Source organism: Panthera onca, chromosome B4 (assembly GCF_046562875.1).
Source record: "Panthera onca isolate mPanOnc1 chromosome B4, mPanOnc1 haplotype 2, whole genome shotgun sequence".
Classification (NCBI taxonomy): Eukaryota; Metazoa; Chordata; class Mammalia; order Carnivora; family Felidae; genus Panthera; species Panthera onca.
The window spans coordinates 119,127,945-119,146,522 of NC_138345.1; the positions used below are offsets into that span (position 1 = coordinate 119,127,945).

Consider the following 18,578-nt stretch of genomic DNA (forward strand, 5'->3'; position numbering starts at 1 on the left):
TCCTACTTTGGGGGAATTACATGTTAACTTGTAGGATTTCTCTACTGAACTGTGAACTCAGGGAGAGCAGGAGCCAAATCTTAGTCATCTTTGTTAACAAAGTACATTAAGGAAGCATTTCTCAGAATAAAGAACCGTAAGATTTACTTCTTACTGGGAAAGAAATTTTAATTTCAGCTAAAATGCATACTGTTGAATTGAAAACGTCTTTTTTTTTTTTTTTTTTTTACACCCAAAGAGTTAAAAACCAGGTAAAGTTTTAATCTACAGTAATTTGGCCTAATGATATTACTATATATCAACTTCTAAGATCACCAGTCCTAAAGTATTTCCCCTGGGTAGACCTGATCATTCTGGGACTTTTGACTACAATGCTACCATGTTGAAAGCAGATAAAACAGCGTCTTGAAGTTCAAACTGAAAATTAACTGCAAGTTGAGATCCACACCATTTTCAGTTGGTGAGAGTTCTAATTCACAATAGTCCCAGATAACAGCAAACCTGAGTTTCTCCTTTTGAAAGGCTCTAATAAATCCACTGAGTGCAACTTCAGCCACTGTACCAAAGACTGATATTTATTTAATCAAGATGGGAGATAAGGGTTTGTGATATTCTAAGAAGCAATGAAGTCCCTATTTTCATGTAAACTACCCCAAATAAACACCAAGGGCAGCAAACCAGAAAAACCCCAATGAACAGAAGAATGGCTTCTAAACAGAAGGCCTTTTCTGTTTCATTTTAAGCAACAGACAAGTATTTAACTAAATTATTCTCCGCTGACACTATTAAAATGGCTTCCCTGTTATCAGAATGGAATTTCAGATCCACTTAATTTCAAGAAATTGAAATTCAAATCACAAATCTGGTTTTAAATGGTGCTATGTGCTGTATGCACTATTTATGTGGATTACAGCATCGAAGTAGCTGGACTCAGATAATTGAGTTAATAGCATTAAATCAGAGATGCCAAATTAATTTCTTAGACACATTCAGAAATAGCTCTAAAATTATTATGAGGCTTGATGACTGAAAAATGTTCCCATTTTATTGTTCACTGGTGACATAATTTAGATCGGACATATATTGAGAATACCAGATTCCCAGAATTATAAAACCATGAACCAAGACCCCTACAGGGCACCTCGTCCCATATCCTCATTTTCTAAGTAAGAAAACGAGGCCCAGGGGAAGCAGGCAAGTGCAGTAGTTAAATGCTGGAGTCAGATCTGCATTCTAGTTCCAGATTGGCAAGTTATTCACTATGTGACCTCGGGAAAGTTACTTAACCTCTCTCAGCCTCAGTCTCTTCAAGAGTAAAGTGGGGGTAAGGACACTACTAATCTCTAGGTTTGTGATAGGATTCAGTGGGATAAACACACAAAGCACCCAGCATAGAAGACTGGCACATTTTACCTACTTGGTAAATATTAGCAGTTATTATTATTATGACTAAGAGTGACTTCCACAGCATGTAAGCAGCAAGAAAACCAGAACATCGAGTTCCTGACACATACCACAGCTTTTTTCATCTAAATATAGTACCTGGGATAAAGATTCTTTGGCACTGACAATAGAAGTATAACTCTACATCAAATAGAAGGATAACTATTTTCAGGCTTTCTGTTACTGAGCTGATCCAAATATTAAATCAGTGATCACATACTGAGGTCTCAGTTTCATGAAGATTCACACACCCTCAGCCTTCCAAGAGCAATCAAGTATTACATATTTGTCTTCATAACTGTTTTAGTTTAATTCAATGCTTTTAAATATTTCCCACCCAACACTGCTCATATAAAATAAATGATGATGTAAACTGGCCGCAAGTAAGAGTTAGGGTTCACTTGCTGACAAATTTGAGTGTTAGTTGCTATATGGAGTAAGCCTACTATTCTCAATCTGTACTGTCAGTCAGCGCCACACCCCTCTATATATCTGCTATGGAGGAAGCAAGAATAAAGGATACAGAAAAAAAACCAAAAGCTAAAGTGGGTGTGCAGCAGGAGTAAGACTTGGTCTGGCTAATACAGCTTCCTAGGAACCCAGCAATCACCAATCACAGGCATTTGCAATTGCCCTTTTTGTCAACGTTTACTGCCCTTACATGATTTAACTCAGAGTTGAATGGTTTTTTTTCTTATACTAAAAAACAACAACCCAGAATAATTAAGAATTAATACTCATAAAGAACATTAGCTTTATATAATATGCTCTCAATACTTTAGCATTTGATAATTTTTTAGTTAACTGGTGGTCTTTACAGTAAATGTTCTCAGACTGACAGGTAGGTGCTTAAAGCATTTTCTTGCAACCAACTAAAGATCATTTTGCTCAATCTGGATAATGACCAGTGTATATACAATTAACTTTAAATTTTTAAAAATAATAAATGTAATATGGCACAAATAAATAAATATATCCAACGGATATCAACTCAAACTACAGTGAGATAAACTCAAGTATAAACATGAACAAAGCCCAAACACCTTTTTATGGAACAGCAATGTGATTCAGCAGACCAACAGATGAAGAAAATAGTCATTTGAAAAGTGGCAATTTGTAACCATACCCGGTATTTAGTATTTCAGCGACTAGAAATAAAATTGTTTGGCAAACTTACCCTCATTTTTGCACAGGCATCTTGGGTTGATTCTGTCCCTCTGAGCTCTTTTATCAGCATAGAACCTAAATACTAAAATACAAAACATTTCAATGATTTATGAAAAAGAGTATAAATATGAGTTGCGATTTTGAAACCAAACTGTGGAAGTCCTATTGGCTGGGTTTCCTGGCTGAAAGTTGCTGAATAACTTTAAAAAACTAACAGTAACTAATCCTAACAAATAAATGCCTTTAGAAAGAGAATGCCGTAGAATTAACTACAGTTCTGAGGGCTGTAAATTGCTCTTTATAATAAAACTGCAGCATCTTCTAAAGATGCCATCTTTCAAATCATATTTAACTGCAAAATGGGGGCATCTAAAAATGTTTTCCTTTTTTTTTTTTTTTTTTTTTTTTGAGGCAGCAATGTCTGCAAAAATAAATCACACTACTCTCTACGTAATTACAGGGTTGTGTGAGACAGCTGAGAAGCTAAGCAACGAGCACCCCATTTGGGCTGACTTGGCTGCGTAGGTAATTAACGTTAGGCTGTTCTCGGGCGGAGACGCAGTTTGGGGTCTTTTCATTCACAGCTGCGCGCCCCGTGGTTGATCCACCTGAGAACGGGATGGGCGCGGGATGGGAGCCAGCGGGGAGGGAGAACCGCATCTCGGTTGTTCCCGAACAGAAAGAGTTCAGTCCCTGCTGCAAACCCACACGGAGGGCTGAATGGGGGAGGGGGAAGATGAGAAAAGTCTCCTCCCAGGAATGACTAACCACCGTGCGGTAAGGTGATCAGATCCAATACCGCCTCGGGACAAAACGCCACTCAGGCTCCACGTTCTAGCTGCGGGGCAGTTTGTAGCAAAATGCCTGTTTTGCCTTTCCACCAATGGACTCCTCTTCAACTCTTTGAAGCTTCAGTCGGGTTCCTTTATCATTTTTTTCCCTCCCTAATCTCCCTCAAAAAAAAAAAAAAAAAAAAAAAAAGAGCTCTTATGTGTTGTTGTTGTTTTTTTAAAAAAGTGAATTAATAATTATTTTCCTGACATGGCTGAAGAAACACTGGCACTCCGCAAAACCGCCGTTGGGAATCAGGCCTGCAAACCAGGAAATTGCCGACTGGAAGAGGGTGAGCCCTTAAGGGCTGGAGAGCAGAGGGCGTGGTTAAGGGCCTTGAAAGGAGAGTTTCCAAAGGCTCAGGGATTTGGTGTTTGAGCTTTGGAGGAGGAAGGAGGCATTTCAATCCTACAGTTTTGGAAAGATTACTGCTGAAATAAATCCAGTGCTTCACAATAAGTAGGCAGTAAAAGAGGGATAGATAACAAAATGAAAAAAAAAGGCCAAATTGCTATGCAACAACCAGAATGCCCACATCTTAATCAAATTAAGAAAAATGAATCCGGTGAAATCCTTGTTTTTTAAGATATCAGTGAAGTTCGTCCTAATTGAAACATTTCTTTGTAAAAGAGGTGATTTTCCTTCTCCAGCTGTAGTCATGACAACCACCACCTGCCCTCGCCCAAACCTACGGTATTTTTTCAACACCTCCCTGTTTATATTGCATTTTCAGCTAAGCCTGATTCTCTCTTCTATTAGAAAAAAAATACCCAGTATTATAATTCTAATGAAAAAATATGGTAGTAGAGCCAATGTTTTGAGATCATTAGTGAGTGAGTGGAGATGTCTGTATGTGCTATACTTCTATTCATATCCATTTAAAGATCATGCTTTATCTCATTTAAGATATACAACTATATACAAAATAGATCTTAAGCTCACAAGATTCAAAGGGATTATAAAGCTCTATTTACTTGGACTTTCTCTGTATAGAAAAGGCTACTTTAAGAATAAGAGAAGGGACAGGGCACCTGGGTGCCTCAGTCAGTTAAGTATCTGACTTTGGCTTGGGTCATTGACCTTGTGGTTCATGAGTTCGAGCCCTGCGTTGGGCTTTATGATGATAGCTCAGAATGTGGAGCCTGCTTCAGATTCTGTGTCTCCCTCTCTCTCTGCTCCTCCCCAGCTCGTGCTGTCTTTCTCTATCTCAAAATAAATAAATAAGTAAATAAGTAAGTAAATAAATAAGATATTAAAAAAAAAGAATAAGAATGGGAGAATACTTTAAGAGTTTCAGCAGGGGACATTTTGGTATATTTTCAACATAAAAGTAAACAAGCCAGAAACACACCCTCTATCCCCTCTGGAACCCAAATATTGAATTCATAGTAACTTACAAAAGCTTTGTAATCACACGATTGGAAGATGAGCTTTTCTGGGTGGTGTTGCCAGTACTGTACTGGAGTGGAGGCTGTGGCTTCATTTGGAGGTCGCAAGGTAATGGAAGGTTCTCCCCAGTCTCCTGTCTGAAAATCACATTTATTCTAGACGTAATATGAGCAGTTGGCCAAGTTCATTCCCTATACCTAGCCTGAGTTCTTCTTATACACGTGTGCTGGGATGTGCAAATGCATTTGGGTGTATTATGTGCACATAAATACTTTTACTGTTTATTACGGTTTTATATGTGGTAGCATCATATTTCCCAAAGCTGAGTTAATTTTTGAGGTGTGAAAGAAGTTACTCCATTTTTAGATTGACGCCCTAAGCTAAGTAATTTTAAAATAAAACATAGAGATCTTCATAAATGAGGCACTAATTCATAGTTTTCTGTCACAACAGAAAAGAACATACAACTTTGAAAAGACTTTTCTGTTTTTAACCTTGATTATTTGAAATTTTTAGTTTGAACTGCTTTTACATTCAGAATACACAGTTCCATGAATTTCAGTTTCCAAATGTGACATGTACTGTGTTCTTGGGATAATTTTATATCTCTGGAGAAAAGGTAGTAAAAGCGTGACTCTAAACAAAATTTTAGAAGAAAAATTACGAATGGATGACTAGTTTCCCTCGTCTGAATTCATTTGGATTGATAAAATGCCACTGTGACTGTCTTGGATGTATTCAGCTACCTTTCTCAGAAAACCTAAAACACACATGAATAATAAACACTGAAATACCAAGTTTGGTCATATGTGCAAATGATTCACAAATACAAGCACGTGCACATATGATGGCAGATCATATAACGCATATGCCCACTAAGACCTGAGACAGAAGGACATCCCGTAGTTTCATTTACCGTTTTCCATGAGGTTAGCCTCATATAACGGTTTAGTGTGAGCATCTATGAAGTGAGAGGTCCATGCTGGCAGGTGTTTGCTGGGCTCTAGTCCAATTTAGGTATTATATATGGGAGATTTCTCACTCACTTCCCTGAAGATTCTCATTTCTTGAAATTCAGCTCTTTGTTCTCAGATGGACATTAACAAAACTAGACAACAGGCAGATTTCCAAAGCCACTCTCTTTTAACCTGGACTTGGCTGGTCTTGTAGAATTATAAGGAATTACTCTTCTCAGGAGTTGAAAGAATACAAATAGGTCTCATGAACTCCAAAAACAAGTAAAACTTTGGTTAGAGACCAAGTTTCATAGAAGTACTAGCAAATAGGTTGATGCTGTAGGGTTTCTTAAGGAAGATTTTCAAGGAGTCTAGGATAAGAATGCAAAATTGTGGACAGAGATGTATGTTTTGGGGAAGAAAAAGTCTACAGCTTTCATTAAATTCTTTGAAAGGATCAGAGACCCTAACAGGTTAAAAACCACAAGTCTCCAGGAATAGCTTAAATAGGATGTGTGTTTTGGGGAAGAGGACCAGCATTTCAGTTTTCTCTGTTCGGTCTGGACTTATATGAGGTGGCTGCTAATGCTGGGAAGTGGTAGGCATAGGCTTTGCCTTCGGAAGTTTCTAACAGGCTCTGGAAAAATGGAAGAAAATTCTAGAGCCCCTCCAGAATGCCTTTTCACTGGGGCAGAGAATGTGAAGCTTTTCTCTTTGAGATGGGTCACTCCTAATCTCAGGAAGAGCAACGTTAGTATCATGCTAGCTCATTAGTTTCTCACTGGAGTGTGCGACCTATCAGATTTTCTCGAGCTCTCCCTCACGCTCTAGTCTAAGCTATTCTTTGTACTTGAAGATGGCTCGGTTCTCCTGTCTCCTGTCTGTTGATACAGTTAAGACTTTACCTGGAATGACTACTTTAGCATTTTTGTGTGCCTTAGGACCCATCCTTGACTCATTCTTGAGTTTTCTCTTTATATTTATATGAACTTTTATTTTGTAAAAGCAATGACTGACTTCAATTAATTTTAGGAGTAAGTTTTCCTCTGGCTGCCTATTATGATCTTCTCTTTTCCTTCTCTTTCAAACATCTGGTCTTAATTATGTCTCTAGTCTTTAATTCAATGGGCTGTAATTTGCTCTTTAAAAAAACTAGTAAAAATTGAAAATGTAGGAAATGTGGATTTTGATATTATTTTGAAGGTGAGTGTAATAACCTTTAAGTGATGATACCTATAGTTAAAGCTCTGGAAACATGCAGCTATGAGTTCTTAATTAAAAGCTCTCCCCAAATCTGGCAAGTCCTCTAATCTGCCCCATTAACCTGCTTCCCGCCCCCCGCCTCGATAAAGCAACAACAACATAGCAAACAGGTGTTGTACATTTAAGTCACAAGTAACACTGTTAATGGAACAACAGAAGTTTGCACGCAACTCCGTGGAATGATACAAAAAGAGGAGCTCGTTGATGTTATAAGATCCTTCGATCCAGTGTTTGCTGAGGTGACAACTTAAACCAAGCATCAGATCTTCACATGAGACCTGTCATAGTTCAGCTGGGTACACCTTGGCCGAGCTCAACAGGCAGTTTTCAAAACAGTCTGAACAGACATGGCAGGAGATGGGGGTACCACAGGTTGCGGGGCAAGGGTTGGGAATAGGGCTGGGGGTGGGGAGAAGTGGGGAGAAGCTGGGGTTATGGGGACATTTCAGGTATTAGTACATTAAGCATGCAAATCATATGCAAACTCATTCTCCAACTGTTGAATTAACTCAGGCACGTTTATAACTAAATTTCAATGTGAGTTCCGTACATTTAAAGCAGAACTACAGCCAAATGCTGATCCAAATATTTACATCATCCACATAAGTCGTAGCAGCCATTTTGGGAGTAACAAGCCCCAGCACATACCAACTCAGTCTGGAATTCATCCCGACCTCTTATTTGATAACCACTTGAAGAAGTTCGTGGCACATCCATTTAACTCTGTTTAGGCAGCGCCATCATCTGCTCTTCTATGACTCCACTTTGTCCAGAAATCACAAGCCACCTGCTTTGAATTCAGAATGATCTGACAGGGCCTCCCCTACGTGCTACGGGGGAGGGAGGAAACTATAGGGAAGGTAAACACAGTCCTTACTTTATTTTCTTTGTGGCCTTGAAACATTGCTCCAGTCCAAATATTTTTAAATTCTCTATACAGACTGAATCTATCTTTCTGGAAATAGACACTGAGTTTTGTCACATTTAGGACCATTTCCAGAAATTCATTTTCAGATGAGGGAAAAGTGTTGTTAAGATTGAAGGTATAAAAAAATAAATTTATTTTCTTCCTGGAAATTCATCAACTTATTATTATTGTTTTTAACCTTGGATCAAACAATATTTATGAGACTCAATTTATAGGTGTTGATTCTTCTCTTTGGAGTTAATTTTATGAGAATGGACAGACTTGGTGACACATTGCTACAAAGGGCAGGAATGGCCTTGGCCTTTGGGTTTGTTCCAGCTTCAACTGGTCAGCTGACAGTACAAGGGTCCAGAGAACAAGGGTGCCTTTAGGCTCACCCACCTCGGAGGCTGGACTGCAGCAGGAATGAGCTAGGGAGGAACTGAGTAGGGCAGTATATTGTATGGAATAGCAAAAGAAACCAAAAAGCAAATTAGGGTTTCTTCCTTAGCTATAAAATAATTCCACACTGTGAGGCCCATTGTCAGGTCTTGCCAAATAGTATACTCATATCAAGATGGAACCTGTATTTCTTCAGGTAAATTAATAAAATTAATTTAATAATTTCCCAGTTTTTAAAAAACGTTTGTTAATATGAAAAAAAAATCAAACAGATGTTTTGCCTCAAAAAATGGTTTATAATCAAAACTTACATAATCAAACCTTATCCTCAACGAACAGATCTGAACACAGGTAACAATGACGCAGCAATATTTAAATAGAATAAAAAAATACAAGAGGAAAAGGTTGGGGTAAAATTCCATCTTAAACTGTTACTGACTGACAGTACTCCTTTAAAGGCTTCAGCAATTACAGAAGAGAAATGATTCAAGGCACTCTTACTAAATGTCTTCAGGCTACTTTTTTGAGCTGAAAATACTTACACCTTTCCTTTATGTTCATGTATTGAATGATCTTAATATTCCAAGTATTTGGTCATGGCTTAAAACATCATTTACTTGATATGTATGTGCCTATGTACGTATGTATGTATAGGATATTATCAACAAAACAAAGGAAAATTAACATCATTAAGTGTCCTTTTGAGCTCAACTAACCTTTGAAGATAAAGGAAAAACATAATTTGAGATTAGAGCTTTAAACGGAAAATTGATTCTGTTGAACGGGTATTTACCAACTGCGAACCAAAAGTGCATAGTCTGGCCGAGTTTGAAGGACAGGCAGGCCATACTTAAATGTCTTTCATACCACCAGCTGAAAGGTATAAAACCACTAACTGAATTTAGTATCTATATATACTAAGTAGTATATATACCATAGAAAAAAAACTCACAGAAGTCTACAGATAGATTTTTATTGGATGGCAGAGTCTAAAATGCAGCTTTTAAACTTTGCCTTATTTCAAAAGATGGTAAAACCATATGACTTTTAGTTCATATGCACCAGATTCATAAGGCAAATGCTAAAATATCATAGTGTGTAGCTTTCTCCCTGCAAACTGGAAACTGAAGAAACTCCATATTCTATATGCTCCGTGCATACAAAGGGAAACACTGTCGATATCCTCATTCTCTTCTTGATAAAAAAATTTCCTAAAGATGTCAGTAAATAATTACGACTTAGATTATTATCACTTAGATTCCTAACATGAACAGAAAGGTACGGTATTTTCCAAGCCTTGTATTATTCTTTAAAAAAATTTTTTTAAATTAGGATTTAATTGATTTTTTTAAATAGAAGCTTTTAAATCTTTTATACTAGGAACTGTTTCCACCTACCTGCTTATAAATTTAGTTCTGAATATTAACAAACATTATTCTCTATTTCTTCAGAACACTTAATGAAAAACTAAAATGATTTTAAATGACAACTGTTATTTTAAGGTTTCACTTTCAATAATTCTGACAAATATCAGAGATGGGCTACCCAAACATTCATAAGTTATACATGATTACATGTATTTTCTGTCATCTCTAAGGCTCTGAAGAATGTTACATAGAGCTCTATGCTTATAAATATGTATACATATATTTGGATGTGAATGTAAAGAAAGGCCTCCTACAAACATTCACACACACATAAAAGCAGGATGCCACAACAGTTGTTTTAAAAATCTTCAGGAATAAAGAATGCTAGTTTGGTCAAATGCCGTTGGTTATACTAAATTTGTTCCTTTTGATGATAAAGAGCAGAGATGGCCACTTCTGAACATGAAAAAGCACTGGTTAGCATTTACGGGTTCGGGAGGGACCACTGGTTCACTGAAGCATCAGTACCAGGCAACGTAGAGACCCCAAGATCCCAAGAGCCAGAAGTCCCATGCACAGGAGGGGTGTGCCTGATGTGGCTCCCCTAAAAAGGCCCTCACATGCCACCCCGAGAGCTCTGCTTAGTGATTCTCAACCAAATGTCTCAACCTCTCAGACAGCTCAGACAGCAGGCTATCCAATGGCAAAAATTTATTCAACAGGATGTGAAAACAGGATTGTATTTTAAAATACAAAGCAGAAAAGACCAAACATGAAAATGTCTACTTTCCAAACAAAAAGTGATTTTTTTTAAAGTATGCAAAGGTAAAATGTGAATATTTGAATATTAGGTGGCTCAGTGTAAAATGGGTCATGATTTCAACACTTTCCAAAGATCAATTCAGAATCGTCAAATGGAAAAAGGCTGAGAACCACTTTGTAGCCGTAACAGTGCAGCTCCTGGCTATACTACTCCCACACTTGCATAAAATGTATACAGAATATCATGCAAATCATACTCCAATATTTCTCACAAGTAAAGCACACGAACCTTTGAGAACTGTTAGACACAATGGGTTGAATAGCCCATGGACATGGGGAAGTACAAGATGAAGAAGAATAACACCGATATATACATGTGTGTGTATATATATATATAAATATATATCAATTTACCCTTTTCCTTCTTCCTGTAAAAGCAAATTAACACAGACACCTGGGATGAAAGTCAAAACTCACATGGGACAGATTTTAACTGCAGACTTTAAAACCAAGTATGTTTCTCATTTTAGGACAATGTTAGCACGTCAACTAGTCACAAGGCACAGTGAATGAAATATAATAGACAAGATCTCAGGAGTCATTAGACATCACGAATTTTCTGCATTGCCCAGGACACAGTACCTGTAGCTATTGACAACACTTTGCAACACATTACAGAGCGCAAGTTCAGGAAAGAAAATAACCATTTGTAACCTTACATTATGAACCTGATGGATGGCTGAGAAAGGAAATCCAGCGTTCTGATTCGTCCATATCTCACAGACAGACGACTGCTGATATAAACAGAAAACTATCTCATCTTGTCAATATTTAGAACATGGCAACTACCATGGTAGAATCAAGGAAAGTAAGGAGGAACATAATAAAAAGCAAAGAATCACATTTCTTAAACACTGACTCACGCACATACACACACACACGTGCACGCGCACACACAAACTCAAAAAATGTTTTAGGATGCCCAGGTTTAATAATTGGCTTCCAAGTCATTCTTTTGCTTAAAAGCATTTTGGGTTGGCTGAAGGGGGGGGGGGGTGGGTAAGAAAAAAAACACTTATGCATTAGTTTTATATCAAGGGAGATTACCAATAAATGCACATCTTGGAAAAAGCAAACTGTTTTACATTTGCCAAAGAGAACGGAAATATCTTCCCTCTTCACATCATTCATTTCAGAGGATAAATAGTTTCATGAAGTTCAAGATGGGAAAAAAGCCTTTAACGCAGAATAAATGTTTTTATTTTCTTATCTTCAATGACCAAAAGCAAACAATGCAATAAAATGACTTTCCTGACTTAGTCATTGCTCCACTTGATAAACCTAGAAGATCCTTCTCCCTCCGGAGTTCTCAAGGGCAAAACTGTGGTTGACATGGAAAGAAGCATCAGTCTGCCACTCAGCAGTGGAAGTGTGTGTGGTGGGGGAGGCAGGAAGGAGATTAGAGCAGGGAGGGGTTGGGGCCAGGAAGCCGGGGTCTGTTACTGAAGCAGACGCTTTGGTGAACAGCACTGGGGAGCCTAATGAGTCAGCTCGGTGATCTCAACTCTCCACCACACCATTAACAATTAAATAATTAACAATTATTAAAAGGCAATAATGTTTGCTTAGAACCAAATGCCAAACTAAGTCCCCTCCCGGGAATTACAGCAGAACCACCAAATAAAGCGAAGAGACTCCTGGCTTGATCTTTATAGAGTTCTTTTCCTGAATTCCATCATTCTAAAAGACACCATGAAATTGAATCACAGAAAATGGCAGCATGCCTAAACTTACTCAGTAAGCACTGTGAACATCCCCAGAATTCACAAGCAGGCCGTACAAAGATCATGCAGGAAGGAGATAAGAACATAACCACAATATGGTTTAGAAGCCCGGCAAAGAACAATCGCATCAGCAAATGAATTATGGAAAAGAAACTTATCCCTGGCTAAATGTCTTCCCTACCTCCACCCTCCCAGAAATGCTCACCAGCAATTTAACATCTCTCTGTCCAGTTACAGTGGCATGTCCCACCCACACACAAACATCTTTGCTTTCCATCCCTTCTGTCATCTGGATGACTTGCTGGGGACGGATTGTTAGGTAACTGGCATTTCCTTAAGGGAGTAAGATCCCTGGGGGCCTGACCAAAGGCAACTTCAACCACCTCCCACTTTAAGTGGTTTAATCAGGTTTGCTACTCTCAGCTCCCTCTCTAAACTCCATGCTATTTCCTCCACAGGGGATCTTCCTCTTCCTTTCAAAAATTAAAACTCTACAAGCTAAGTGTTGCCCATTAACCTCCCAGCCTCATCTACAATAGCTGCCATCTGATTTAAATATACTAACTCCATGCTTTGGTGGGACTGCCATCTTAACTGGCATAAAACATACTTCTAGGATATCCTTGACCTTTTCAGTACTATCATCCACAGTTCTGAGCTAATTCTTTTACAACTTTCAGAGACTTTTAGTGCTAGAAGTAACCCGGGGACCGCTTGTCATCTGCCAGATGAAGGCACTGAACTGACATTCAGAGAGGGTAAGTGGCTTGCTCAGGTCACACAGGGGAGGGTCACAAGTCAGCCTGTGGGGATGGCTGGGAAGGAGTGCCAGCTTGGTACTGACTTCACAGGAAGCCAAGGAAGGCAAAGGGAATCTCCAGTTATATGGAGATATGTATTGTGTTACTGATCCCGGAACAAGTGTCTGTAAACGGAACCAGTTCAACGAAGAGTCTCAACTCCATTGGAGTTCAAATAACCTGAATGTTTTATTGTTTTCCAATCCTTATTCCCAAATGGGCCAGCCCAGTCTCCCCTCCCTGATGGGCATCAGGCCACTTGACATTTTGCGCAGATCTCCTAACTTCCTGGTCACCATGAGTCACTAAGAATCCATTTTGTATGCAACTCCAGTATCATCTGATTCGAACTTTGCCTTCCCTTACCACGGGCCAGTCTTGAGGCTTAAAAAACCCATGGTGGCTAAAAGAGATTTGATTTGTACTTGGTCCTCTTCTCCTTTGTTCTTCCTGTAGGAGCAGGGAGGAGTGGGGTGGAATGGTCAATCCTGGAAACCCAGGACCCCAAGCTCTATCTCCTTCATGCCCTTTGTTGGGGAGGAGAGCACAGGAGAAGGACAAGGGCCTCTTTTCTGATCTGGCTATGGCTAGATTCTCCGTCGGCTGCACTGCTTCTCCAGGTGACACTAACGCGGCTTCCAGCATCTGTGTGTAGCTGGTGCACCCACCCTGCCCCACCCCCACACAGGTTCTGCTGTGTACCCCTGTGAGATCTTTGGAGGGCTCTGCTGAGGAAGGCAGTGGGTCCCCACTGCACAGTTCCTGATGTGAGAAATACGTCCCCAGCTTGACTTCCTCTAACCTCTCCTCGGCCCTCCTAGCATCCATGCTGGCCCCTTGGATGGGACGCAGGGGAGAGGGTATAACCCAACCTCCTCAGGACGGGCTTGCTCTGTGACCACTCCCCTCTCTGCCAGGAGATGTCCCTCCAGTTCCCTCTTCTTCAGCTCAGGCTGGTGTATCTGCTTGTCAGAATTCCAACTGTGGAAAGAGATGCCAGTTTCCCCTTCTGGTAGGTTCCCCCACTCTGGATAGACCTTCCTCTTAGAGCTCTTCTCACTAGGCTTAGAGGGCACGGGGACACCTCTCTCCTCTGCCACATGCTCTCCTCAATGGCTCAGACAGTTCTCAGCCCTTCCCAACACCAATCTTCTGCCTGTGCAGACAGGTAGCTGACTGGGCAGGGCAGGACTCATTACCTCTTGGTCAATCCTGAACACGGTATCTGGCTCCATTCTCAGCAGCTTTCTCTTGAGAATGTTTGGTACTTAGTACCTACATGAAATTTCCCACTTAACATCTTGTTACACGAATATTATCTTCCAACAGTCCCAGAAAGTTACCACAGTTAAGGAGGGAAGAGACCATCTCATGCATCACTTATTTTATTTTTAGAAATCCATATAAAAATTTTTTCAATGAAGAAAAAAAACCTACCTCTAGTCACATACACTGAAGAGACTTTGTATATGGTTTATATACATTTTAAAGATGTTACAATAACTATTTTCATGTATAAGCTATGTCTTAAACTTAGAAAAAATAGAACTTCTAAAATTTCCAACAATTAATTGACTCAATGCAAATGGTAAAAAGTCAGACTTTTAAAAAAGAGTTGAAAGTAGATGCAGTTAATTGAGTTTTAGTTATGGAGGTTGTTGAAGAAAAAGCTGATAATTTCAGATACCGCAGTAATTCTTAAATAATTCATCAGGCTCAAGAGCAGTTACTTCAGGGGGATCAGCTGTCACTGGTGTCTTCATAATATAAAATGGCTCTTCTTCTAGACACAATGGTTATTAGACTGAGTGCCAGAATGATTTTTTTTAAATGCAAAAGAGTTTCCACCCCAGAATTTCACTACATTGATGAAGATAATATTTCAGGGTACAACTTGTACTGAAGTGCTGAGTTTTGAACAATTCTGAGAAAGAAAATACTGGTGATAAGATTTCATCTAGGGCCCAAATTCCTAGAACAGTAGTAACTTAAATCTAAGCTTCGATTAAGCTTTAGAATGTCTTCATCTGTGAAGAATAATAATAGTATTTGACCCACTTATTTCATCAGGTTGTTCTGTAATTCGTTAAGCTTCACGAGAGACGGAACTTTTTCACAGCTAAATTTCTAGGACCTGGAAAGTAGAAGGCCGTCAAATGTATTTACTGAATCAGTGGAATCATAGAATGTGTTCAAAAGTTTCTTGGCAAATAGTAAAGCACTACAGGAACATTAATTACTGCTGTTCGTTATCATTTGTAATTGGGCCGCTTTGTTGTTGACACTTGTGCCTTCCGTCAACGACGTCACTGCTGACGTATTTCTGGTAAAAGGCACCAGAAATTAACCTTGCAGACTTTTTATTAGAACACTTCTCATCTTTCCTGATAAAAGCTGACAAAGGGCTGCTCACTTTGTTGAAGAGAGAAGGAACATTTGTAATTAGTACACCTTTATGTTAAAGGCCAGCTTAAACAATTCTATAAAAGGATGTTAAACATCCCTCTGCAAGTTCATTTGCTTATTTCTCAGGCTAACTTAGCTTATCTGAACCTGAATTACCATGATATCCAAATAAATGGGGATTAAGGAAAGATATGTAGTAGTCTTATAACTGAGATATAATTAATAACTTAATGTTGATTTCCTTGATGAAGTGAAGGTATATAATTTTATCATTAGTGTAGACCTCTCTCCTAACTCTGGAAATGTTTTCTTAAAATACAACACACAGCTCACTCATTCTTGTCACCGTCCTGTATCTCAGGTTACCAGGAATTCAGTTCAGAAAATACAACACACTTGCATTCAAATCTACTGACAAAATGGAAAGCGCATTCTCCCTCTTCAAGGTTTTCTTCCTAAAGGTGGACTTCTTTTCTGCTCAACTGGTAGCAATCCAGTAGTTTATGGTATATTCTCTCTTCCTCCTCATCTATTTCCCCCCCTCTTTACCGGAGCATTCTCAAACAGTGCTATAACATCTTCTACTAAAAGCCAACAGACTCCTTCCCTTGACCACCTACTCAATTTCTGCTCTTCTTTAAGAACCACAAAACCCCAAGAGATGCCTATGCCGTCTCCATGTTCCCTTTTCCTGTCCTCACTTGAGTCCACCTTTCTCCTGAGCTCCAGACTCAGACACCCAGTTGCCTTCTTGGCACCTCTACTTTGATGATTAATAGGCATCTTGACCTTAAATGCCCAAACCAAGCTCCTGCTTACCTCACCTTCTTTTTTAAGCCTTCTTGTCTTAGCAAATGGCAAATCCCTTCTTCCAGTGGGAATCATCCTTTTGCTCACATTTCCCATCCAGGAGCAAATCCTGTTGAATCCACTTCTACAGCCTTCTCATCCTATCACTGCCTGATCCAAGCCATTACCTTTTCTCACTTGGATTATTCCATAAGCTTGCAAACTGGTCTCATTGCTTTCACCCTTGCCTCCTTAGTGCTTACTCTCAATACAACAGCCGCCATGACCTGTTTGAAATGAAAGCTGCATTGTGCTGCTCTGCTCCATTTAACTCACAGGGAAATCCAGAGTCCTAACGATGGCCTGCAAGCATCTCCGTCCTCTGGCACCCATCTCCGCTTCATCTGTCTACCCTCCGCTCCTACTATTCTTCTTGCTGGTTCTGGACAGCAAAGCACACTCCTGCTTCAAGCCTTTGAATGTGTCTCCCCTTCTGCCTGAGATGTTCTTCCTCCAGCTACTGTGGGACTAGCTCCCTTATCTCCCGCAGGCTCTACTCCAATGTCACCTTCTCAGAGAAGACTTCCCTGAGCATCTGGCATATTATATCCAAATTAAGTCTATGTTTTCCACACTGTAAACAGATTATTCTTTCAAGCGGAAGTTGAACGTTTAAAAAAAGTTTACAGCATAGGAATCTGTCTCCCTGGCACCCTGACATCATTCCAGGATAGCTACTGCATCTTCTGAGCACAAGGCATGGATCACAAAGTAAGTAGGAAGCGGTTCTGCTTTTTGTCACTGTTTATGGAATGCAGACTGTTACAGACACAATCCCTTTTCCACTGTCAGGACCAGTAGTAAACTGGGATTCAGAGGCTGATGGTGGGTCTTGGAATGGAGCAAGCTGACAGTAGCTCCGTCTACCCAACAACACCAATTAGGCTCTGAAAACCTGCCAACACTGTGTAGTTAGTTTAATAATAATAAAAAAAAAGTGTGTGAATAGAGCCCTCTGGTCAGATTCTACCAGAGATGAAATTTCCTGCCTTGTTCTAGCGCTGAAAAAAAAAATCATTTTTTTCTCGGTTTCTCCCTTACTTTTGTCATAATTCTTTCACACTTCAGGTTGTTCAGAAATTGACCAGAAAGAATCCAACAAGAAATAGGAAAGGTTCAGGGTGAAAGCTAAAAGTATAATGAAGCCCATTCCTTCTCTTGGATGCCAGCACTTCTAAAATAAAACAAAAACAAACTTGAAGACTGAACAAAACAGCTTCAAAGGCAAGAGAAAAAAGGGCACCCTAACAAAGGAAGGCTCGGGCAACAGCCAGCCGACTTGGCGGCTCCTTGAGCAGAGACTAAAATGAGATCCATCAAAAGATGGAGTCAAAGGGACTCAGTTCAGGCAAGGATTAATGCACCAAACACCTCTGTCTTTTCTTCCAGCAGTGACGGCCCTGCAGCCCCTTCCTCCAGGGGCACTAACGGAACGCTGCCTGGAAATCAGAAAACCGGAACCCTCTGTCTCTCCAGAGTTGTCCAGAGGCCGTGAGGCAGCCTCGGATCACTTCTGTCCCTCTGCTGTTGATACAGAAAAGGTGCTCCTCTGCCCCATGCACATGGCCCTCAACTGTATGTGATTCTTCTTTTTCAACTATACTTGAATGTCTCAAGTTCAAGTTTTTTTGTTTTGTTTTGCTATTTATTTGCCACCAATGCTTGTTCTAAAAGTTTTCAGATGGACTGTTTCATTTGCAGGGGACGCTGGACTCGAGAAAATCCTGCTTCCTGTCATTTCTCCACCTTTCTGAAGAGCAGTCCTATCAAACCTTCCTGACCGTGACCTTCCCCTGTGTCCACAGGGAAATTCTTCGACAGATCACCTGCTGGAAGTGAAAAGTCAGGCCAACAGTTGTTCTCGGTGTGAGACCCACTATTGCTGGTGTCAGCATTAATCCATCTAGCAAAAGTGGGAAGGACTAAATACCATTTTTGGTCCCATCATAAGGCCATTGGTACGATAGAGATTCCAATTATAAATTCCTATTGCTTGCCCAAATTTACAGGTTTCTCTCTTTCCCTCCCCTCCTACCTTCCTTTCTCCCTCCCTTCCTTCCTTGTTAACTGATTCTGCTACTGACAGCACATAAAATCAGCCCTCAGCTACCAGAGTAGTAGAGAACTATAGGCTTTATGATTTCTGTTATTCCTTTGTAGAGATAATGTATAACCCTCATTCCCTAATATGACAGTTGTAGCCCTAAATGACAATACACAATTATTTATGATATCTCTTCAGAAAAAAATAA

The 18,578-nt window shown here is 39.7% G+C and overlaps 1 protein-coding gene across 20 annotated transcripts in view; it reads right to left on the reverse strand.

Moving 5' to 3' along the window:
• ANKS1B (ankyrin repeat and sterile alpha motif domain containing 1B) overlaps positions 1-18,578 on the reverse strand; it is a 1,079,287-nt gene that overhangs the window by 52,993 nt on the left and 1,007,716 nt on the right. For 10 of the 20 annotated variants that reach the window (XM_060656665.3, XM_060656663.3, XM_060656658.3 and 7 more), the window contains 3 exons: positions 11,207-11,281; positions 4,839-4,967; positions 2,621-2,692 (listed from right to left, as the gene is read on the reverse strand). In XM_060656665.3, the coding sequence (XP_060512648.3) occupies positions 2,621-2,692; positions 4,839-4,967; positions 11,207-11,281 (276 nt within the window). Of the gene's footprint in view, positions 1-2,620; positions 2,693-3,218; positions 3,320-3,378; positions 3,476-4,838; positions 4,968-11,206; positions 11,282-18,578 lie in introns of those variants that run through there. The other 10 variants (XM_060656669.3, XM_060656668.3, XM_060656667.3 and 7 more) reach the window with 4 other exon arrangements.